General features: G+C 39.1%; 10 protein-coding genes and 1 non-coding gene across 11 annotated transcripts; 3 read left to right on the forward strand and 8 right to left on the reverse strand.

The window, feature by feature from the left end:
• On the forward strand, positions 732 to 2,243 carry LOC104769608 (ribosomal RNA large subunit methyltransferase E-like). Its single transcript, XM_010493862.2, has 6 exons — positions 732 to 869; positions 963 to 1,049; positions 1,141 to 1,203; positions 1,296 to 1,394; positions 1,658 to 1,907; positions 1,995 to 2,243. The coding sequence occupies exons 1-6, from the start codon at positions 792 to 794 to the stop codon at positions 2,102 to 2,104; spliced, it is 687 nt and encodes a 228-aa protein (XP_010492164.1). The 5' UTR covers positions 732 to 791; the 3' UTR covers positions 2,105 to 2,243.
• Positions 2,126 to 4,562, reverse strand: LOC104769609 (protein FIZZY-RELATED 3-like). Its single transcript, XM_010493863.2, has 6 exons — positions 3,898 to 4,562; positions 3,584 to 3,811; positions 3,241 to 3,483; positions 2,709 to 3,005; positions 2,485 to 2,616; positions 2,126 to 2,381 (listed from the first exon to the last, which is right to left on the reverse strand). Exons 1-6 carry the CDS (start codon positions 4,420 to 4,422, stop codon positions 2,328 to 2,330), a joined length of 1,479 nt encoding a protein of 492 aa, XP_010492165.1. The 5' UTR covers positions 4,423 to 4,562; the 3' UTR covers positions 2,126 to 2,327.
• TRNAK-UUU lies at positions 4,717 to 4,788 on the forward strand. Its single transcript has one exon. It is a non-coding gene; the product is annotated as a tRNA-Lys (tRNA).
• LOC104769610 (nascent polypeptide-associated complex subunit alpha-like protein 3) lies at positions 4,960 to 6,593 on the forward strand. The gene is made up of 4 exons (XM_010493864.2): positions 4,960 to 5,089; positions 5,400 to 5,466; positions 5,787 to 5,917; positions 6,009 to 6,593. Exons 1-4 carry the CDS (start codon positions 5,033 to 5,035, stop codon positions 6,363 to 6,365), a joined length of 612 nt encoding a protein of 203 aa, XP_010492166.1. The 5' UTR covers positions 4,960 to 5,032; the 3' UTR covers positions 6,366 to 6,593.
• On the reverse strand, positions 6,699 to 8,053 carry LOC104769612 (protein ELC-like). Its single transcript, XM_010493865.2, has one exon. The coding sequence runs from the start codon at positions 7,940 to 7,942 to the stop codon at positions 6,833 to 6,835; it is 1,110 nt and encodes a 369-aa protein (XP_010492167.1). The 5' UTR covers positions 7,943 to 8,053; the 3' UTR covers positions 6,699 to 6,832.
• LOC104769613 (probable xyloglucan endotransglucosylase/hydrolase protein 5) lies at positions 8,298 to 9,633 on the reverse strand. The gene is made up of 4 exons (XM_010493866.2): positions 9,370 to 9,633; positions 9,174 to 9,274; positions 8,893 to 9,086; positions 8,298 to 8,808 (listed from the first exon to the last, which is right to left on the reverse strand). The coding sequence occupies exons 1-4, from the start codon at positions 9,569 to 9,571 to the stop codon at positions 8,409 to 8,411; spliced, it is 897 nt and encodes a 298-aa protein (XP_010492168.1). The 5' UTR covers positions 9,572 to 9,633; the 3' UTR covers positions 8,298 to 8,408.
• On the reverse strand, positions 10,383 to 11,275 carry LOC104769614. The gene has a single exon (XM_010493867.2). The coding sequence runs from the start codon at positions 11,173 to 11,175 to the stop codon at positions 10,594 to 10,596; it is 582 nt and encodes a 193-aa protein (XP_010492169.1). The 5' UTR covers positions 11,176 to 11,275; the 3' UTR covers positions 10,383 to 10,593.
• Positions 12,043 to 14,250, reverse strand: LOC104769615. The gene is made up of 2 exons (XM_010493869.1): positions 13,106 to 14,250; positions 12,043 to 12,870 (listed from the first exon to the last, which is right to left on the reverse strand). The coding sequence occupies exon 1, from the start codon at positions 14,066 to 14,068 to the stop codon at positions 13,148 to 13,150; it is 921 nt and encodes a 306-aa protein (XP_010492171.1). The 5' UTR covers positions 14,069 to 14,250; the 3' UTR covers positions 12,043 to 12,870; positions 13,106 to 13,147.
• On the reverse strand, positions 14,358 to 15,031 carry LOC104769616 (lipid transfer-like protein VAS; the record flags this gene model as incomplete). The annotated part of the gene is made up of 2 exons (XM_010493871.2): positions 14,358 to 14,618; positions 14,698 to 15,031. Coding segments are annotated over 2 exons (453 nt in total), but the record flags the coding sequence as incomplete, so codon positions are not given.
• LOC104769617 (ethylene-responsive transcription factor LEP-like) lies at positions 15,439 to 16,358 on the reverse strand. The gene has a single exon (XM_010493872.1). The coding sequence runs from the start codon at positions 16,267 to 16,269 to the stop codon at positions 15,634 to 15,636; it is 636 nt and encodes a 211-aa protein (XP_010492174.1). The 5' UTR covers positions 16,270 to 16,358; the 3' UTR covers positions 15,439 to 15,633.
• LOC104769618 lies at positions 19,560 to 21,135 on the reverse strand. Its single transcript, XM_010493873.1, has 4 exons — positions 20,892 to 21,135; positions 20,643 to 20,804; positions 20,301 to 20,547; positions 19,560 to 20,225 (listed from the first exon to the last, which is right to left on the reverse strand). The coding sequence occupies exons 1-4, from the start codon at positions 21,072 to 21,074 to the stop codon at positions 19,663 to 19,665; spliced, it is 1,155 nt and encodes a 384-aa protein (XP_010492175.1). The 5' UTR covers positions 21,075 to 21,135; the 3' UTR covers positions 19,560 to 19,662.

A 21,813-nucleotide genomic window follows, 5' to 3' on the forward strand; every position in this document is an offset into this window, starting at 1 on the left:
GGGGGGGGGGGGGAGGGGTTTACTATGGACTTGTTATTGCTTGGGAGAGGAGGGTGGTACAAGTAGAGTTGGAGGTAGATTTGGAGGTGGTGGTTGGTTTTCTCAAGACAGGGATCAGTGAGGTTCATCCTTTGTCTTCTGGTGCGCTTGTGCCATGGCTTCATGTCTAATGACTGGAATGTCCGCATTTCTCACGTGTATCGGGAGGCTAATTGTCTAGCGGATGGATTAGCTAACCATGTATTTTCTCTTCCTTTAGGTTTTCATTTATTTGAGACTGTTCCAAATTGTGTGGCTTTGTTGTTGGAGAACGACTTGGGCGGTACCACGGTCCCTCGACGAGTTTGTATTTAAGTTTTGCTTTTGAATAAATAATAGGAGACATTGTCTCCCCTTTCCTACCAAAAAAAAGCTACTTTTAAAAAGATACATTTTTTTTTTTGGTGCAAGATACATTTTTTCTCCTAATAGCTCGAATTTTTTCCTTTTCTATGGGATTTTTTTTTTTTTTTGTCAACCATTGGGCCACAACTGACCAGCCCATTAGCCAAATTCCTATATTCGTAAGAGCCGGGAATCGATCCCGAGTGTGATGATGCCTTCTACAAATAGACTTATCTCCTGCCACTGCACTAAGATCACTTCATCCTGGGATTTATTTTGACTTGTTTTAATTATTTTAAAAATGTGGGCATTTTAGGGTTTAAATAAGGTTTTGGCCTTTTGGGCCCAGAAAAAAAGGGAAACAGAAGAAGAAGAATACGGTTGTGTTGTCGGCGCCGGAGGAGGAGATGAGTGGGGCAGGAGCACCGGACTTTTTCTACAGGGAAGCTCAACGTCTTGGCTATGTTGCTCGCTCTGCTTTCAAGGTGAATATTACATTCATTACCCTCCGCTGCTTCTTTATCTTCATCTTCTTCTTCTTACAGCTTCTTTTCTCTTCTCTCTCTCCGCAACTACAGCTTCTACAGATTCAAAAACAATACAAGCTCATCAAACCAGGCTCCTCTGTTCTTGACCTAGGTTGCGCACCTGGTGCTTGGCTTCAGGTCTTTTTTTTGATATTACATCATCAATGTCAAGTTTTGAATTATGGGAAAAAAGTTTAAACTTAAATTTGTTGCTAATGACCCGGTGTAGGTTGCCTGCCAAAGCTTAGGTCCACTTAAAAGTGGTGGAAATGTCGTTGGTATGGATATTAAGGTCAGAGGAAGCTTCACTTGATTCTCCAAAAAAAATGTAATCTTTAACTGTATTGTGTGAATCAATGCACTTTTGTTTTTTTCTCAGAGCAGAAGGTGAAGGTTCCTCCACAGTGTGATTCGCGAGTCCAAACCATTTCCGCCGATGTTTTAAACTTTCCCAGACAAAAGATTAGGGAGTTGTCTCCTCAGGTGATTATTACAAGAACTTAACTTGCCCTTTCATGATTGGAAATGTTCTGAAACTGTCTTGGATATAAGTTATAACAGTTTCACTGAGCCATCATCTACTGTTTAAAGCACCGTCTCTGTTACTACTATATATCCTTTACATGTTGATGATTAGAGCAATAGCCGTGAATTTGCCAAGTTAGGCTCTTTCCTAGTTTCTTGAACTGTATTTAGCTGTTCCCTGACCTTGGTTCTAACAAGCTATGGATTGCTCTGTGGTGCAGCAAATGGGATTTTCAGTCATTCTTTCAGATATGTGTCCCTCAGTGTCTGGAATCACCACTAGAGATTCAGCACTGTCGGCTGAATTGGGAATGCGAGCACTTGATTTGGCTGTTGGTCAAGCTGCACTCTCTCAGTCACCTGATGACGATGATGATAAGAATGAGGTTTCAAGCAGTGAAGTCCGTCGTGGTGTACTTAGGCGTGGGGGTCATCTTGTGATCAAGCTTCTAGAAAGCGAGGATGCTCAAGGTATGGGAAAGAACTATAATATAGAGTCCACCTATATACAATTGGATCAATGTCACTTCTGTACGATAACACTTTCTTTTTGGTTAGATTTTGCTCGAATTTGCAAGCCCATCTTTAACAAGGCATCTTGGTTGAGGCCAAAAGCTACAAGATCATCATCTCGAGAAATTTACTTGATTTGCCAGGGATTTAGATAATGTAACCCTTCACATACACAATGGTCAATCCAATGGTAACTCTTTTCATATAGATGTACTTGGTATTTTCTCGGATCATGTAGTTCATTACAATGGAAAGAACAAATTAAATAATATTGAATGCAGATTTTGCGTGTTACGTTGCAACTTCTCTATCTGTCTCTTTGCAGCAGTACATTTTCTCATACACAATGAAATAACAAATTAAAGGCTGACACTGTTATTATCGGATTTGTGTCCTTCCTAATGACCAGAGTCCTGTGTCCTTCACCGGTGTCTGTAAACATTAAAAATTGGCCATCAATCAGCTGAACAGAAAGAACTAGAAGATCTGATTCTGGTTCTGAAGGAATTTCAAATCTCGAAAAAAGAATACAAACCTGCATTTTAACTGAAGGGAAGACGTTCCAAAACCGCAGGGTCTCATCTCCTGCTCCGGTCACTATAGTCTGGCCATCAGGTGACGTAGCTAAGTAAAGTACTCTCATACTGTGCCCAGTGAGGGTTGCAACCTACACAAAACAATCATCAGTTGATGCATCAGCTATACAGTAGAAGCAAGAAAGATCAAGAAATGAGTTTTTCAGCTTGAAAACAAAACTACCTTTGCCATGGATGGGTACTTCCAGAGCATGATTTGGTTTTGAGAGTACCCGTGAGTGCTCACTATCTCGTTGACATTCTTGCTCCATGCCAGATTGCAGACCTGGCTCCCAGTGTCGATGCTGTTTAACTGATGTCCGTTTGTCGTGTTCCAGAATCTAATGCATCTGTCTGCGGTTCCACCTCCTGAAGCAAGGAGGCCGCTCTGATGAGGAGACCATGTAATTGCCTTAACCGCTGCTGTATGCTCAGTCAGCTTCAGAATAGGATTCTGTGAATGATTGTTCCATACCAATAACTGTTTCAAAAAAACCCCACCAATGTTTCTTAATATGATAAGCTTCAAAGAAGTTTAACGGTTCAACTCTAAGCTATTGGTGTATTGTATCTAGCCAAGGACTGGACTGGTCAGAAAGCAATTAGAGTCTCTCATTAACCAAGTCTATAGGGTCTGGTGAATTGAAACAAGAAAAGCAGTTCATAGTTTTTGCTAATATCATATGGAACACATAGCAGTGGATAGCTAAAAAAACCTGGTTATCATTGCCGCCAGACGCAAGCTCTCTATCATCATGAGACCATTTCAACCCGCAGACCTCAGATTTGGGTCCCACGAGTTTGCTGACATAATCACTTTGGACTCGGAGATCATGCTGAAGGATGTTTCTGTCTCTGCTCCCTGATGATAAGATCCTAGAGTTCCATGCCAAGACACCAGTTCTCGTTTGATGACCTCCCATGGTTCGAACTCTCTTACACTGAGTTGCGTCCCAAACCTGCCAGCAAAACATTAAACCTTTTAGTAAACTTCAATTCCATCCTAAACAAAACTTCCCACAACCACAGATTGGAAAAGGTAAACGACAAACAACACACCTGAACCTGACCATGACTTGTACCAATAGATATAAATGAACCCTCCCGAGTCCACTGAACCGAACACACACTGTCATTAGGCCCCAGGTCACATAACTTCTTCACCTTGCTATTGGAAGCAGTCCAAAGATAGACACAAGTACCAAGCCCAACAGCAAGAACATTCTGTGAGCTCCAGTCCACAACATTCAAGTAGAAGTCATCTTGTAACGAAGGAGCATCCAAGACCTTAAGACCAACATCAACATCATAAACAAAACAGATCTAAATCACATTAAACAGATCTAGATGTAACACAATAATAATAATAATACCTTATGAGGTGTTTTAGGAACCTTGCGGGGAGGTTTAGGAGGAGGAGACGAGTCACTAGAGAAGACATTATCATTTCCGAGAATGGAAGGAGAGAAAGGAGAATTAGGGCTTGAATTAGAACGATCCGTCTTGAACCTCAACATATTGGTACATGGACTCATCGGAGAAGAAGAAGAAGAAGCAGATCCGTGACCACCACCACCACCACCACCACCTGCAGGAGACAACAAACAAGGAGAAGCGAAATCAGATCCGAAAAGCTCAGATTTCAAAAGTCTAGAGTAAGCTTCGTTTCCTCCCTCTTTAACCGGAGTAGTCGGTTCCTTATGATCCTGCAGATCGAAAGCGTGGAGTCTCGATGAAGATCTACACGGTATGAACCTGTCGCTGCAGGTCGATTTAGAAGGAGATGATAGACTTGAGATCCCACGAAATGAGCTCGAGAACGTCTCCAGACGCAACGAAGTCTGGTTCATCCCGGCCGGTAGATTCAGACCGGTTCTGGTGTTCTGTTGGGATGCCATTTCTGGTTTGGTCGGGGGGAGATTGAAGGGAGAAGAGATTGCAAAAGAAGAAGACTCAAAAGAGAGAGAGAGCTTATTAACTTCTTCTTCTTCTATTGCAAAAAAAAGAGTCACAACGGTCAAATTTGGGTGGTGGGAGAGATTGTATAATATATAAGGAGCGTGATCTGATTAAATTACGCACATCTATGAATCATCATCGATTTGAGGGTTCATGTTCCAACGGTCAAATATGAATCACTAATGTCGTCGAAATTATGATATTTACTTGTTAATAGTAGATTAATCATCAAAGCCGTCTTAGCTCAGTGGTAGAGCGCGTGGCTTTTAACCACGTGGCCGTGGGTTCGATCCCCACAGACGGCGATTTGTTTTTTTGGACTTTTTTGTTTTAACCGTTCCGGTTTGTTTGCTTCCCAATCTAATGAGTCAATTTTTGGTTTAAACCGGATATAAGAAAACCAAACCGGTTTCGGTGCACTTACTTCGATACGAGTTCATCTTTCTTAAAGGGGTTTTTAGGGTTTCGTCCGTCACTCACCGATACTTCTCTCTCTCTCTCTCTCTCTCTCTCTCTCTCTCTCTCTCTCTCTCTCTCTCTCTTGTAAACATGACTGCCGAACAGAAGGAGGAGCTCGCCGCCAAATTGGAAGAGCAAAAGATCGATGTAATATTAATAATGATCTCTCTTTCTCTACCTCTTTTGTTTTGTTTTGGTTACTTGTTGTTATCTCATTAGTCTGAAAATGAATGATTGATTGAGCTTCGGATTCGGATTAATTGATTTCTTCTTACCTTAGATCTCATTGACTGGTTTTTAGATATTTTAACACTGTAGCTACATACTCTTAGATCTAAATCTTCTTTTTTCTCGTACTCCATTAACATATATATATATATCAATTCTCGCTGATGAATTATCTAATTGTTTTAAGAATATGTTATACTCACTGTTTCTTCTGATTTTCGATTTGTAGCTTGATAAGCCTGAAGTTGAAGATGATGATGACGAGGATGATTCCGATGACGATGACGAGGCTGAGGGTAAGTTTCCATGTTCTTAGCTCCATTAATGTTAATATCTTTGGCAGCTTAGTTTGAACTTACTTTGCGTGTAGAGGAGTATAGTTATCTGTTTGGTTCAAATTTGAAACCTTGTTTGTAATGAGCCTATCTATGTGGAACCCATTTTCTTGTAAGAATGATCACCATCGAATTGTGAGATTGATTAGCTTGGAGACCTCTGTTGGAGGCTGACTGGTGAAAAGTTTGATGCTGTTTTTTTTGTTAAACATAGAATGAGGAACATCATTTCTTATAAGCTTGAGTCATTAATGAGCTATATGATTTGTTTTGTTAACCAGAACATGATGGAGAGGCAGGCTCCAGGTCAAAGCAAAGCAGAAGTGAGAAAAAGAGTCGTAAAGCGATGCTGAAGCTTGGGATGAAACCCATCACTGGTGTTAGCCGTGTTACCGTCAAAAAGAGCAAGAATGTATGTTTGTGGTCTTCTTAAATTTCCAATCTTTGTTTTTTTAAATCCTTACGGTGTCCTTGTGTTGACAAAATGCGGATTGTAAATGCAGATCATGTTTGTGATATCAAAACCTGATGTGTTCAAGAGCCCAGCGTCAGATACATATGTGATCTTTGGTGAGGCGAAGATTGAGGATTTAAGCTCTCAGCTTCAGAGTCAGGCCGCAGAGCAGTTCAAGACTACCAACCTCAGCAACGTGGTTTCACAGGGAGAAACATCTGGTGAGGCAGCAGCTGCTGCTGCTCAGGATGATGATGATGATGAAGAGGTGGACGATGCGGGTGTGGAGCCAAAGGACATTGAGCTTGTGATGACCCAAGCTGGAGTGTCTAAGCCTAGGGCAGTCAAAGCTCTCAAGGCCGCTAATGGAGATATTGTCACTGCCATCATGGAGCTTACCACCTAGATCCGAAACCTTTCTACTTTGATGTTTGTTTTCCTTGTTTTTTTCCCCTTTCTTTTAAAGTGATTTTGCATGTTGTAACATTATATAGACCATGAGTTTGGACTCATTTTTATATTTTAGAGTTTGAGTGGGATTTTAAAGAGTGCCAAGTCTTTCTTCTTTGTGGCATTTGTCAAGCTTTCAGGGATTGGAACTTTTGTAAAACCGTGCAGGAATAGTTTGAGTGGATATGAGCTGAACACTTAACTCCAAGCAATTCTCTAATACACGAGGGTTTGAATGTTGGAATTGCAGAAGAGTAAAACATAATTCCAAAACATGACAAAGAGAAGGTAAGCCAAAATATAATCAGTTCTGTGTATAGTGTAAATGCGTATAGAGTATGAACAATAAGAATCGAATATAACTAAAACTCAGTAAAAAAAAATTGTAGCTACAGATGAAAGGTCTTGCCAGTGGTTTCAACTTCACGAGTGCAACCTAGCTGCAATCGAAGCAACCTGAGCATCCATTTGTAACTCCCGAACTTTCTCAGCAGTGGCTCGATGAAAAAACTGCTCCCTCGACAACAACCTCACATTCCTCAAATACTGATCAAAAGGTAAAGAACCATCTTGAAACGATTTATCCATTGAATACACAACATCTTCAATGGCTAAATCCAATGCAGTGCACTCTAACATCTGTTTAGACAATGTCCCAATGCAATCAAACGCATCATCCACATCCAAATCCACTAGCAAACTCTTAGGTTTCCCTTGATTCTCCCTAATCCAAGATTCAAGAAACTCAGTGTTCATAGCAATAACCTGTAATTGCTGCTCCAAGGTTTCTTTCTCGTTCACCATCTCCTTCAAACCGTTGTTGATCTCCTCTTCTCTTCTCTCAAGTCCAGATTGTAAACTTAGTAACTCTTCAGCTTCCACTTCTCTAGCACTCCTCATCAATACAAGATCACAATGAACCCTCTCCACCAGCTTGTTAATCGCGTTCTTCTTATAAACCTCCGCCGCATCATCCGTCTTATGAGGAGGCCGTGAAGAACGTGAGTATCCAGATCCAATCGAAGGAGACGGTTGCGGTTGCGGACGGCGCTGAGAGTAAAGCGGCGGATCACGAGAGAAGGCGGCGATGAGATGAGCGGCGAGATCTAAGAGATTGGAGCTAGGGTAAACCCAATTTTGGAGATAAGGAAGAGAGACGAGTCCAGAAGGAGAGACATTGGAGTGAGGTCGTTTGATGATCATATCGCGCGTAGGGTTCACAAAGACGCAAGGTGGATAGTGAGGGTACGAATCAAGGAGCCAGATGACGACGGGGATGTTGTAGCTTACTCCTTGGAAAAGCATCGGCACTGTTCCCTCGGTTTGGAGGAGGATCACGGATCGGCCGTCGTTGTGTGTAAACGTCGCCGTTTTGGGGTCGAGGGAAGTGTAGGTAGAGACTAGGTTAAGGAGGTGTTGTCGGATTAACGACTTTGTGGCCTCGGCGTATGGGAGAGCTGTAGGGCCACGTTGGATTAGTGCGGAGGAGAGGAATTGGTGGATCTCTTGCATCTTCGCCGGCGGAGGAGCCATAAGCTAGTCAAGTTCCGATTACTTGAATACGATCAGGAAAAAAATTTAAATCTGAATAGATTTGCACCAGATCACATATAGTTTTAGGGAATAGTGAGATACACGAAATCGTAATTAGTCAAACTCTTTGAAAAAAAATAATACTAAATTTATGTAATAAAATAGTCCAACAATCTAAATTTCAAATACCAATATTTTACCAAAACTTTGACCAATTGTGAATTTTATGATTATTTATAATGAGTTTAGTGATATTATTAATGGAGTTACCATTATACCAGAGATCGAGTCCCGCTAGATATTCTCGGTTTGAATTTAAATCATGTCAAATGCATACGGTTGTAACATTTCAAGCTATTCTAGAAGATGTTTTCAATAACTTGCGAGAAGAATAAACATTAAAAAGTAGGAAATTTTTGCCATACATAGGAAAAAAAATCTAGGTAAAATCTGAAGAAAAGAAGCACTAAATGTCACGGTCTCTGCGGCACTCAGGAGGAGGCACGGGAAAACGGACGCGGTCAGTACAATAGTTGTAGATGGTGTATCTCTTACGAACCCATTTGAGACGTTTGTACTGGTTAGCATCCAAGTCCTGGAACTCTTTTTGATCCCACCAACGTTTTCCCTGCGTCTCGCAGAACTTAGCATTTACTGAAGCCTCACATCCATCAACGTGGAAGCCTCTGTACGATGCAACAAAAGGTGCATTTACCCAGTTGGTCTTCTCTAACCCTCCCCTTGTGGCCCAGTCGTCTGCGTTCCATAGACTCGAATATATCTTCATTGGCTGGTTGAATGGAAACTTCACACCAATGTCTTTGCTATTCTTGAACACTCTTATTGGTACATCATCCACAAAGAACCTGTATTTGTATTACATAATACATCAATACACTTGGCTTAAAAACTTCTGAGTAGAAATAACACTTGAGGAAATGCTAACTTACACAATCTGATACATGTTCCAGAGAACTGAATACGAATGGTAGTCTTTGGAAGGGTCAAACCAGAGGTTGATCCGCTGCTCTCGGTTTCCTATACCTCCAGTGAACACGTTTGTCTGCAAAATGTAAGGCTGGCCGGTTCTGTTCCCTAGAAACTCAAAGTCTATCTCATCATGTTCTGAGTTCTGTGATGACAACTGCAGGTAAAAGAAAAGCAAGATACAACTTTCAGATGACACTCAAGAATATGTTTCCAAGTGATTATAGAAAATGAATTCACTTACATAGAAGGCGGTCACAGTTCCAGCAGAGTCCCCAGCAACCATCTTTATGTGCATACTAAAGTGGCCAAACAAGTAGGAACCTTTCGACTGAAAGCCAGTGCCTTTGCGCAATGAAACAAGAACAATCAGAAGAACGGTTTAGATAAAACTTATGCCAGAGAGAAATATACACAGCAAGGCAGAGAAAGAAACTTACCAGTGTACTTGTCAAGAACGAGATGCACTTCAGAACCACCATTGAGATACTTAATGTGATCAAAAGCCCAAGTGGGGAAATAGTTCCTTCCAAAAGGAACATTAATGGACTTTTTAGGAGGTACACCAACTGCTACTGTGGCCATAACCAGGAAGGTGAAGCAAAGAGTAAATGGAAGACGACCCATCTCTCTCACTTTCATCACACAAAACAAACATTGAACGGACCATACTATATATAGCCATCAAGTTACATAATAGTACTGTACTGATTAATATATATAATTACAATGACTGCAGATTGGGTTACTTTCAAAGCTACGGCAGCAGTAACTTAGGGAAGCAACGGAATGTGATTAGCCCAAGAGGTGTTGCAGCAGAGGCACATGGACCTCATCCCCATGTTATCGTTAATTAATGCATCTTTGGATGCTTTACGTTTAAGATCCCGTGTGGCAGAACATATAATAAAGAAACACTATTTTTGACTCTCAGATGCCATCAGATTTGCAGGGAAGCTTTCACAGTAGTGTGTCTCTGTAGAATCCAAACCGACCTGATTGATTGGATAAATCAGTTAAAGATAACTATGAGAAAGAGATTTTGGGAAATAAAAAACAAACCAAGAAAAAAAAAAAGGTTCAAGTTTCAAGAGGGTGATACAACAGAGACATCGTCACATGACCTGAAACATGTGCGATTCACCATATGGACAATATAACACAGAGAGCAATACTGTTTACGCACATTATCGAGAGTGAAGATATCAAGAAAGAGGCAAACTAACCCAGCTGAGCTGATTCGCAACTCGCAGCACAGGAGAAGGAAGGAAAATATGAAACGGCGTCGTTTAAAATATTAATTACTATTATCGTTAAATGGGCCTTAACAGGCTTTGATACAAGCCCGTGTTAAATTTAATTGACTACTAAACAATGAATAATGGTCGCTGACTGGCCAAGTGGTCGGGGAGTGTGTGGTGCTCAAATTAATCACAGAAACAACAATAACAAGAAGAAAAAAGTTAACTGTATTTTATTTATGAAATGAGCATGAACGATGAAGGGACTTTGTTAGATACAGGTTGATGACAAAAATAAATAAACATGTCCCGTGTTCACATTTCACTACGTACGTAAACAAAATATATAAGGATCATTGCGTCCTCTCCTTCGCCCCAAAAAAAACAATGAGGGGCGTCATGTAATCATATATATGTATATTATTAAGACTGAATGGGGGAGGAAGTATCTGGAATACTTTCCAGAGACAGTTGCTTCTGCAACCACATCTGTCTATGGAAGCGGGTAATGAAAAGGTCAGCCACTTTGTCGATCTCATCTTCCAACTTAAACTCTTCTCCCTTGTCCTCCTTGGAATGCTTCACCATCTCTATTACCGAACCCTCTGCCTCAAACAGTGAGTGTCTCAAGTCTGGATACTTTCCTTCCTCCTCGTCGTCTTCTTCTTCTTCCTCCTCCTCTACCTCCTCCGGATATTGATATTCTACATGAGGTGAGACAGGAGTGCTAGACATGGCGTTAAAGTTGTGGCTATACATTACCACCATGTTTTGATCACTATGATGATCCTTGTGATTATCGTGATTAATCTTTTTCGATGTTGGGTTGGTCTTGAGCTTGTTAGACAAAGAGCTCATCACCATGTGTCTGTTGTGGAGCAGCGAGAATATTACTAGACGTGTCTTGAAGGCTCTTGTCTTCCTCTTCAGCTCCTTCGTCTTGTCCTTTGCTAGAACAGTCAACATGTTTATTATCTGCTTCACGAAGTCTGCCGCCTTCTTCATTCTTTTCTTTATATATGTTTCTTGGCTTCTTGTTCTTGGATTGAGATTCCTGTGTTTTTGTATGTGTATTGTAAATGGAGACTATATGGAGAATGGAAAATAAAAGAGATGAAGGAAGCCTTACTTATATACTACACAATCACACAATGATAGTCTTGGCTAAGGAAATTCATAAAGCTGAGGAAGACATGTGGCTACGTCTGGTTGGTTAAGATGATCACAATTTCACAATCACTACGGGACCACTCCTCTTTGGCCTCAAAAATATATTTTATTTTTACACTATCCAAACCTTGTTCGCAAAGTTTGTTTTTTTCAAAGTCTTTATTTAAAATCATTGAAATGATTTTTTTGTTATTTAACAGTGATGATGATTACAACTTTTGAATTTGAACATAGGTAGATTAATCGTTAAGGAAACAATGTGAAAATGTAAAATGTTACAAATATCCTCCGTTGTTATTATTTTGGTTTCGATATAATATGGTTAGTCAACCAATGCAGCTCGCAAACTCTCGTCTTAAAAAGTATAAAGAAGAAGAACCTCTTAAATTAAGATACGTTCCCGTTGATTGAGGCCAAATCGCTTTACGTTTCTCTTTTAATTTCTCCTTTTGTTGCCTTTTTGCTATTATCATATTCGCGTGTATCCCTTTTTTTTCCCCCATTGTGTAATGTTTTGAAGAAATATCTTACTCTGACGTTCTTCAGACATGTCTCGATATCTTTTGGCCAAACACGAACAAAAAACAATTTGCGTTAACGTTATTATACTAAATCATCATCTCTCTCTCTCTCTCTCTCTCTCTCTCTCTCTCTCTCTCGGTGCTTCTACTTCTAGACGTTATAGAAAGTAGATTACGTGACTTAGGGAAACAAACATTATATTAAAGACAACTTACATACAAGTGTTGTACCTTTCAGCAATAAAGAGTGAAAAAAATAAACATAAAAATATTCCCACCACCATAAGCTACTTTTTCTGGGGCGTTTCAAGCTCTCAATTGATTGTTTTATCCTTTTATCTCTTTTCGCAATAACTTAACCACTAAGGTTTCACTTTCATCCATTCCCCTTCCCACGCGCAGACCTCCAGATTTCAAGCTATCAACGCATACGAACGAATACAGTACACCGTAGATGACATATCTGGGCCTGTGCTTAGGCCCATAATAACAAGACCCGATGATCAAGACAGCCTAATGTCATTTTGCTTCTAAATTGCTCACTGATCATTAAGTTGAGTTAACAATCAATCAGCCTCTACCTAGACAACTGAATCATACCTCCTGTTGGCGTTTAACATGTATCTTTTCTGCTCTTATTCTAGACTTCTAGTAACTTATAAGGGTACCAAAGTGTCTATTCTAAAATCTTAAACTGCAATCAAATTCTGTCAACTATTTCTACATCTACTTAGTTTTTTTCGTTAAACCAAACTCAAGAATGCGGTGAAAGACAAAGAAGACGACTTGAAAGAGGATGTGACAACAACACAAAGCCTTAGCTTAGGCAATCCCATCTCAAAGAAGGCAGATGGGAAACATACCTTTGGTTCCTCTTCTTTGCCTTAAATGACATTGACATGGGATTGCCAAGCTATAATGCTCATGTTGTTGTCACATGCTTTATGTTCTCAGTGCAAATCTATGAGTATCATCTTCTTCTTTCACCACAGGACAAGGCTTGAGTTTGCTTTAAACCAAAAACCACATAAATGTCACATAATGGAAACACAATTCCAAAAACCATCAACAACATCAGCTTAAGTGACCAACTCACAATGCTATTCTCAATACCATAATTGTGTTTGACAAGTCATCATCTATCTTTTAAGCTATACGAGGAATGAACATTAATATTGAACAAAGACAATATGATAAAAGACTTGTCAAAGCAGCAACAAGTTCCAAAAAGAGTGAGAGCTTACAAATAAAACAAGGCAAAGCAAGAGGATTGATAAGGTTTCAATTCAAGCCTGAGTGCCAGTCAAAGACTTCATCTGAATGTGATTAGTATCAGTAGAATTGGTGGGCAAAGCTTCATAAGAACCAGTTCTTCTAACTCCAGCAGCCATAACCACCATCGTGTAAGTAACAAAGATAAGGATAACCACCAGCACAACGTGTACAGTAAACATAAGATCCAAAACAGAGACAGCTCTTAGTTTAGAATCCTCAACATCACACTGAGTCGATCCTTCAACACCGCTTTGAACATCAAGAAGACGGTGACACCCTTCAGGGATAATCCCATCAACATGGAGAGAGAGTCCAGTCTGAAGCTGCCATAGACCTTGAAGACAGATCGCAGCAGCCAGGGCAGCGTCAGCGATGAAGAGTCTTGAACGACAAGCGAGAAGCAAGCAAAGGAGAGAGCATAACGCGGAGATACGAGCTGAGAGTGAATCACAGTGAGCTTCGAGATCCGATGTTTGAATCGAAGCAGATGATGACGCGGCGGAGTAATGAAGGAAGAAACCAACGGAAGCGAGTGCGAAGAGGAGATCCGAAGGGAGAGGGGTTAAAGAGGTTGAATCGGAGAGGAGATAGTAAACGGCGATGATGAGGAAGAGGAAGAACACGGCGGCGGAGTTGAGAGACGAGAATCTATGAACTGGGGTGCTTCCTTTGACGAGAGGATCGGTGTAGAACGAAATTAGGGTTTCGTGAAGGAACGCTACGAAAAGGGAGAGTATGAGGATGAATAGTGGTAGATTTTGGAGACGGTGGTTGGTTCCGGTGACGGAGGAGAGACGTGGGAAAGGGTAAAAGGGTTTCGCGGCGTAGGATTGTGGAGATTTGAGGAGGTGGAAGAATGTGCAGATGAGATGATACAATCCTAGGGTTAGTAATGATGCTGATGCGAAGAGCTTGTACATCATCTCTCCCATTCTTTTTGTTTCTGATTTAGGGTTTTGTTGTTGTTCGTCGGATTTTGTAAGACTCCAGAAACCTTTCTCCGATCTGATTAAAGAGAAGATGAACTTGGTCAACTGCTCCTTTAGAGTTGACCGGTTTCAAATGCTTAAACCAGCTGAATTTTTCGGTTATTGGAAAATATAGCACCTTTTAAACCGGTTTAATTATGGACTTTCCCGAGATTTGATAGGTGATTACAAAATCAGCATGATGTTGCACACTCTAATTAGAAATGGAATTATACTATTTATGTGGAATAAATGGTACAATGTGTTGGTGTGATGGACCAATAGCTAGTCATAATTTAACTCATAGAGCATACAAACAAAGAATGAGCAGCTTTAATTAACAAACAAACAAAACTGCAATAGTATAGAGTATAGACATGTGAGATTCAGCTTGTTTAAAGAAAATATGACAAAACGGTGGCTGATATAGCTAATGTTGTCATCCAGTAGGACTGAGAATGTGTGTTGCCAATATTAGAGGAGCTTCGGTTTGAGTTTGTAGATCCTCGAGATCCTGCAAGAACACACAAGATTCATCAAAAAACATATTTTGATTGAAAATAATGAATAAGAGAGAGTTTTTGAGTGTGTACGAGTTAAGCAGGCGATAGGATTAACATGTTCTCCACATCGAGCAGGCAACATTTGAGCATCATTGACATCGATGCCAGCTCGCTCGGCTTGAGAACTCCCTCGGTTACTAATCATCCGGCACAAGCACTCTGGATTGTTCCTTATCACCGCTTTGAGAGGGTTGCAACAGACTTGAGGGACTTCCTTAGTCCCATTCAGGTAATTGAGGCATGGAGCAAGCTGGTTTAGGCATGAAGTGCTCTGCCCACTTGTCTGCATCCCCAAGTTGGCTACAACTAGAACAAGTGCAGCTGCGATGGCAAAGAACAATTTCATCTCCATTATCACCTTAATTTAATTTTACTCTTTTTGGTGTTGTTCCTGAACCACTTATGTACTTGTTCATTTTTTATATGTTTGGTGACCAGCTTTTAAGATAGGTAGACATGGCTCACCAGTCAAAACCTACTACAGTATCATCTTTTGACCATCCTAACTTGGTAAGTTACCAGAAGGCAGAAGCCATCATCAAATTATTTAAATATGAAACATTCACATTACATAAGCAAACACCAAAAAATCACAGATGCAGATCATTCCAACCTATATAATTCTAGTTCTACCAAGGAAACGTACACATAATTTGAAATTTAGACTAAACAATAAATTTAGGTACATGTGTCATTTGAAACCATAGCCCATCAGACATCTTCATGAATGGGCCTCTGAGGTATAAGGCCCATTATATGTGAAGGTAACACAAGAGTAATTTCTTGTTTACATTAATCAAGGTACAAAGGGGTAATAATAACTTGTTATTGAAAAACTAATGACAAACAGTCACTTTGATCATAGACAGAGAGAGATCAAGGACGGCTAAAACATAGATATAAACCCAAAAGAAAGAAAAAGGTACAAATGAGGAAGGTATTAAATATGGATATGTGAAAGAATATTTAGGAGCCGAAGTGGTTGAAACCTTGAGGCAAAGAGTCAGAAACCGGAGGCATTCTGCTGAACATTGGACTGTGGACGTACTCAGCCGAGTAGTCATCGCCGCTCCAGGTCCACTGTGGTTGGCTGTAACAAGAATTCGACAAGTCACTAGGCAAAGGAGGCAGCTCGTTACTACTGTCGTTAGAATAACAATAGGAATTAGTAGAAGATTGAGAACCGCCAAACATGTAACCGTCAACTTGATCACAATGAGGCTGCAGCATTGGCGAGTCCGTGGATGAATATTGGTTAAACATCATCATGTAGTCGACGGGATCGTCACTAGGAGGAGCAGGAGCCGGAGGAGGAGGAGGAGGATCATCAGGAGAAACAATGGAAGTGACGGAGGAGGAAGGAGGCATGTCTGAGTAGACGAAGTTGGTTCTTGCACGAGTGCCACGCATGGACCGAGCGGCTCTATCGTAGGCCAAGGCAGCTTCTTCGGCAGTATCGAAAGTGCCAAGCCAGTGACGCTCTTTCGTAGTTGGGTCTCTAATCTCAGCCGCGTATCTTCCCCAAGGCCTTCTTCTCACCCCAAGAAACCTTGTACCTGCCTCTTCTTGCTTCTTCTTGCTCTTTGACGATGTTGTGTTCATCCTTTTCTGATGATACTATACTTTGCTTCTTCTTGCTCGTTGACGATGTTGTCTTCGAAATATATATCTTTCTTTTAGTTGAAGGAGAAAAAAAAAGAATGTGTGTTGGTCTTGGAAAAGTATCCCTTCCATAACCCTTTTATATAAGAGCTTCGCCTTTCCTTTTTTCATTTTCTTTTATTCTTCTTTTATATATCTTTCTTTATTCCAATTGAGACATCATTTTAAATTTGGCACAGCTTTGAGTTAATTGTGGCCCATGATATATCAATTATCAATCAATCAAAAATATATAATTATCAAATTTAATGATTAATTTACCACTTGGTAGCATGTTTCATGCATTTCTCAAGGTTGTTCTACGCTAGTGGTCTCATTTTCTTACATGCTTCTGCTGCTAAAATAGAATGCTAATATCGGACTGGCTTTGATCATACAGCTGCAAGTATTTAAATCATCGGCTCAATCTATTTAAACATGCTAAGAGCCTATATATATATATATATATATATATATATATATATATAGGAACAATGGTATATATAGATAGATACACATAATCATCATTAGTCAACAATAATAAGCTGAAAGATAAAGGATTAGGAATGATAAGAGCCATGATTAGCATGTTACCTTAGATACCAATGTCTCGTGTCTAATAATAACATGCACCAATTGTTAAAACAAATTAAAGAGAAATAACGTAATAGATAAACTATTCAATTCAGAGAATATATTTGGTATAACGCGTCCAAATAAGTATGCATGTGATGGTCCAAATGATATGATGGAATGTGCATGAACTGCGAATTTAACATGAAAAGAGAAGCAAACCTTGATCATTTCATATATATGAAACGTAATCAATTTCCTTATCAATCATACAACACATAACAACAATGATCTAGTTTGGTGTTTGGTTAAAGTTAATAATTGGGAAAAGAAAGGTGCAATGATGGCCGCATGATGGAAGTTAGTCCGACTTAATTATGATTAATGAAGTCATTACTTAAGCAGCTATTATATGTGTATTAATCTTTGTATAACTAATAAGTCAGAGCAGGGTCGGGTTTTGACTTTTGACCATCACAAAAATTAAAAGAGTTGAAGTCTCATTAGAGAGAGATTATGATATTTGATATGAGTGAGTATCTAAGGAAGCAAGTGGTAGCCTTTCTAAGACGATCTTATTTTGTGTCAGAGGAAGACCAAAGACCATTTATGTTTGGCTAATGGCTACACGACCAACGTTAGGGACGGTGATAGTGGATCGTATATTTGTTAATTTTTTATAATACATACGCCCCATTAGTCTTCATGTACAATAATCACAATGTGTGTAGTTGTTATTATATTAGTAATTAAGAGAATAATATAAGGGGTAGTGCATGTGCTCCCAATTGTATAGGCTGCAACTTCAATGAATAGTGCCACACCCTTCTTTTTTCATCTCCCATTTTCTAATCCCAAGGCATCTAACTATTTCCTTATTTTTAGTCATATATGTTTTTGTCCGCTTTGCTATATTATAGTCTCTTCCAAAATTCAATTTCTCGAAATATATATTCTGACCAAAATACTCCATTCAATTTGGTTTGATCTAATACTATTTTTAAAAAACAAACATGCATTATTGAGAACAAAGGAATTTGGGTTGCATGTGAGCAATCTTTATATGCTTTTGAAAATTTCATCTTTAATCTTAATTTCATTGGAGTAAACAAACCCTATAATTTATGTTCCCTCTCTTTTGACCAACTCTCATTTTTCTCGTTTAGTATTATATTCTCAACTCCAATCTTGATGCATTGAATCTTGATTACATTTACATTACGCTTCCATGCTCTATATCGCCTTCTTGATTTTATTCTCTGATGATATCCATCCTTAGGTTTCTTTACAAAAATTAATACTGCGTTCTCATGGTCTACGGTGGAATCAAGAGTACATGTNATAAGGGGTAGTGCATGTGCTCCCAATTGTATAGGCTGCAACTTCAATGAATAGTGCCACACCCTTTTTTCATCTCCCATTTTCTAATCCCAAGGCATCTATCTAACTATTTCCTTATTTTTAGTCATATAAGTATGTTTTTGTCCGCTTTGCTATATTATATAGTCTCTTCCAAAATTCAATTTCTCGAAATATATATTCTGACCAAAATACTCCATTCAATTTAGTTTGATCTAATACTATTTTTTATAAAACAAACATGCATTATTGAGAACAAAGGAATTTGGGTTGCATGTGAGCAATCTTTATATGCTTTTGAAATTTTCATCTTTAATCTTAATTTCATTGGAGTAAACAAACCCTATAATTTATGTTCCCTCTCTTTTGACCAACTCTCATTTTTCTCGTTTAGTATTATATTCTTAACTCCAATCTTGATGCATTGAATCTTGATTACATTTACGTTACGCTTCCATGCTCTATATCGCCTTCTTGATTTTATTCTCTGATGATATCCATCCTTAGGTTTCTTTACAAAAATTAAATACTGCGTTCTCATGGTCTACGGTGGAATAAGAGTACATGTAAAGATTATATAAAATGTAATCAATGGACTGGACAAAAAATTTATGCGAATCCTACTTATTTAGGGGCTTAGGTCAAGATCCCTACTTAAGCCTTTTTGGTCTTGTATCACTCACCGCCTTTTTCACAACCGTCACTACTCCAAAGTGGCTTCGGCATTTGATAACTCACTCTCGGACGTTGATGTAATTTCGCAAAACAATGGAGATATACATAAACGAACATTTTGGGAATTCGAAGGGTGTTTTACGTTATGATTCTAGTCTTAAACTTCTCTTAAGTATGGATCCATTGGCGTTGCTCTTACAGAGTCGAACTATTTTTTTATGCAAGTAATTTGATGAACAATTATATGTGGCTTTAATTTAGGCCTCTAATTGTGTTTATTTCTAAAGTAGAAGAAAGAAGAGAAGGCATGTGCGCCCAACGTGGAAAGGCATTCTCTTGGACGCTTAACATAATTAAAATTAATCCTTTTACTAATTATTGCCTACACAAAATACCTTTTGTCTTATTCAACTCTAATTACTCTCTTTATCAAACGACCATGTGATGAGCGCACTATGTAGATTCATAATTCTCACTCACATTGAAAAGTTCAAAACAAAGTAAGTCTACTTTTGCACATCTAAACCTGAATAGAGAAATATGAGGCAAGTTTTGGGCCACGAGCTTCTTTCCAGTCACGATCAAATTTTAGGCCATTAATCTAACTAGTCTATTATCTATACAAGTTATCCGATACCGTAGTGTAAACTGTAAAGTGTTGGAATTAAGTAGTTAAAATTAATGTAACAAGTGGTAAGTTACCTTCCAACATTTACAATGACACCCACAGGCCACAAGCAATCAAGCTCAGCCTCGTCTTCTCTTGAGAGGAACAAACTCCTGTTGCTTAAACACTTCTACTTCCTTTCCTAGTTGCTCTGCTGTCTCCTGCATCCTCTTCTGAGACTCAGCCATTTCTCCAGCCACTTCCCTGCAACTCGCTCCAAATTCTAATGTCTCAGCCTCACAACAAACCACCTCCCTCTCTGTTTCAAGTAAACTTTTCCTATGATGACTAGTTTTCTCATGAAGTAACCTCAGTCTCCTGTACGACGCCATAAATTCACTCAACAGTTGTACATGTTTCCCAGACACACTCTCAAACTGAAGCTTCTCGGAGTTGTATTGATCAATTAGGTCCTGCAAGTAAGGGAATGAACCCTCAGCTTCACCGATTCCAGGTTCCTCATGGTTTCTCCTCTCATGTATCACAGCAGAACCACTAGAGACCGTATCTTTCATCAAATCACTCATTACTTCATCCACACTTAACTTGGAAATAGTAGAATTTGTTAGCTGATCACCAAGTACAGTCTTGTTCCATGGCTCCTCTTCAGGTTCAATCAAAACAGGATCAAACAGAGGGATACCTAAGTAAATATAGCATTAGTGTTAGAAGAACAAGCAAGAATATTTCCAGCATTATGTATCAGAAACTGAAGTACCTTGGTCCACAGCAGCAGCAGAAGAATGTGTATCAGAAACAGCAGCAGAATCATCCTCTACGCCACTAACAAGAGAACCTTGACATTCGTTCACAGTTACACCAACACCAGAAGAAGCCTTGAAGCTACTCTCAACACCAGTCAAAATCTGATCAGCTTCTATCCAAAAATCAATCTCATCAACTGAACCACAACTCTGAATCATCTCAACATCTTCCCACCTAAAGAATCCACATGATCCAAAACCCTAAAAAAGATTCCTTAAAACATATTAAACCAGAGAATTTCTCAAACTCAACGAGCCGTAACGTATATAGTTAAAAAAACGAATTGAATCAAAACCTTTTTGATGCAGCAAATAAGGTAAGCTCTACCAGAAACGTGTTTAACTCTTCGACAAGGTCCAGCACCACAGGGACAAATAGGGATGGTGAAGGCGGGACGGAATCTGATATCTTCATCGGTTACTTTGTCACACCATTTGAAGAAATCGCAACTCTGAGTCTGCGAATTTCAAATTTTTTTCAGTTAGAAATTTCGAAATCACAAAAAAATCAGTGTAAAGAGAGTGAAGTAGGAGGAGGAACCAACCGCAGGGCACTTGTGGAACTTCCTTCCGGGGTTCTCTCGGGTGTTTGAGACTTTGATTTCACAGAAACCGCCGCCGCAAGGGCAGTGTATCGCCGGAGGAGTATCATCGGCTTTGATTTTGAGAGGACAATCGCTGATCCAGTGACCAGCTTGACCACATCGGAAGCAATTCCCGGTCTGCATTGCGTCGTTCGGAGGAGGAGGCACTCGGCCAACATTCTCCTTCTCAGGGATGTTAATAATGGGCCTTATTTTGATTTAATTTAATTTTAAGCTATGACTTTTTTTTTTTCAAAACAAAACGAGCTGGACATCGGCTGGGCTTCATGGGCCTTTCAGGTTTTTTTTTTCTTTTTAATAATAATACTGTTCCCCGTATCATTATAACTACTAAGTTTTGAACCCACGCTACGCGTAGGTTTAGTAGATATATTTTGATGAAAATTATATATGATTGATTACGATAGAAAATTAAATTAGTATTATCATTTGCATTGTCAAAATTTGTGGTAGTTTTCATTGTTACTTTTATCGTCTGGTTCTTCGTTATACTTTTTTCTACTTCTTACTCGTCAATTTCTTCACATTCTTCCACTAAAAAACATTTTTTTAGACTACCACACAACTTGTTAACCCATCAAACTCCAAGAACAATATTATTTCTTTTTATAAAATTTGTGAAATTCATGAAGAGCAGCATAGTTAACACATGCATCCAATTATTGATAATTTTATCTATATACTTATTTTGTTTTAGATCCACATGTTTAGAATCTTCTCCAACCAAAATCCTTACTTGGTTTATAATATTTTAAAACCATAATAAAATATACTAATAATAATTTATTTAATATGAATCATATGATATATAGAAATATGAGTACACTATAAAAACATATTAATTATAAATAAATAATATCAA

The sequence above is a fragment of the Camelina sativa genome, chromosome 20 (genome assembly GCF_000633955.1).
Source record: "Camelina sativa cultivar DH55 chromosome 20, Cs, whole genome shotgun sequence".
In the NCBI taxonomy this organism is placed as follows: domain Eukaryota; kingdom Viridiplantae; phylum Streptophyta; class Magnoliopsida; order Brassicales; family Brassicaceae; genus Camelina; species Camelina sativa.

Coding starts and splice junctions, on each gene's coding strand:
- LOC104769608 (XM_010493862.2), top strand. CDS start 792: ATGAGTGGGGCAGGAGCACCGGACTTTTTCTACAGGGAAGCTCAACGT. Junction 870..962: donor TTGCTCGCTCTGCTTTCAAG/GTGAATATTACA, acceptor CCGCAACTACAG/CTTCTACAGATTCAAAAACA. Junction 1,395..1,657: donor TTAGGGAGTTGTCTCCTCAG/GTGATTATTACA, acceptor TCTGTGGTGCAG/CAAATGGGATTTTCAGTCAT.
- LOC104769612 (XM_010493865.2), bottom strand. CDS start 7,942: ATGGCTCCTCCGCCGGCGAAGATGCAAGAGATCCACCAATTCCTCTCC.
- LOC104769614 (XM_010493867.2), bottom strand. CDS start 11,175: ATGAAGAAGGCGGCAGACTTCGTGAAGCAGATAATAAACATGTTGACT.
- LOC104769617 (XM_010493872.1), bottom strand. CDS start 16,269: ATGAACACAACATCGTCAAAGAGCAAGAAGAAGCAAGAAGAGGCAGGT.
- LOC104769610 (XM_010493864.2), top strand. CDS start 5,033: ATGACTGCCGAACAGAAGGAGGAGCTCGCCGCCAAATTGGAAGAGCAA. Junction 5,090..5,399: donor TGGAAGAGCAAAAGATCGAT/GTAATATTAATA, acceptor TTCGATTTGTAG/CTTGATAAGCCTGAAGTTGA. Junction 5,918..6,008: donor CCGTCAAAAAGAGCAAGAAT/GTATGTTTGTGG, acceptor TTGTAAATGCAG/ATCATGTTTGTGATATCAAA.
- LOC104769613 (XM_010493866.2), bottom strand. CDS start 9,571: ATGAAAGTGAGAGAGATGGGTCGTCTTCCATTTACTCTTTGCTTCACC. Junction 9,275..9,369: donor CGTTCTTGACAAGTACACTG/GTAAGTTTCTTT, acceptor CATTGCGCAAAG/GCACTGGCTTTCAGTCGAAA. Junction 8,809..8,892: donor TGGAACATGTATCAGATTGT/GTAAGTTAGCAT, acceptor ATACAAATACAG/GTTCTTTGTGGATGATGTAC.
- LOC104769609 (XM_010493863.2), bottom strand. CDS start 4,422: ATGGCATCCCAACAGAACACCAGAACCGGTCTGAATCTACCGGCCGGG. Junction 3,484..3,583: donor CAAGTCATGGTCAGGTTCAG/GTGTGTTGTTTG, acceptor TTTTGCTGGCAG/GTTTGGGACGCAACTCAGTG. Junction 3,006..3,240: donor CTGGCGGCAATGATAACCAG/GTTTTTTTAGCT, acceptor TTTTTGAAACAG/TTATTGGTATGGAACAATCA.
- LOC104769618 (XM_010493873.1), bottom strand. CDS start 21,074: ATGCAGACCGGGAATTGCTTCCGATGTGGTCAAGCTGGTCACTGGATC. Junction 20,805..20,891: donor AGTTCCACAAGTGCCCTGCG/GTTGGTTCCTCC, acceptor TGAAATTCGCAG/ACTCAGAGTTGCGATTTCTT. Junction 20,548..20,642: donor TTATTTGCTGCATCAAAAAG/GTTTTGATTCAA, acceptor AATCTTTTTTAG/GGTTTTGGATCATGTGGATT.
- LOC104769615 (XM_010493869.1), bottom strand. CDS start 14,068: ATGGGAGAGATGATGTACAAGCTCTTCGCATCAGCATCATTACTAACC.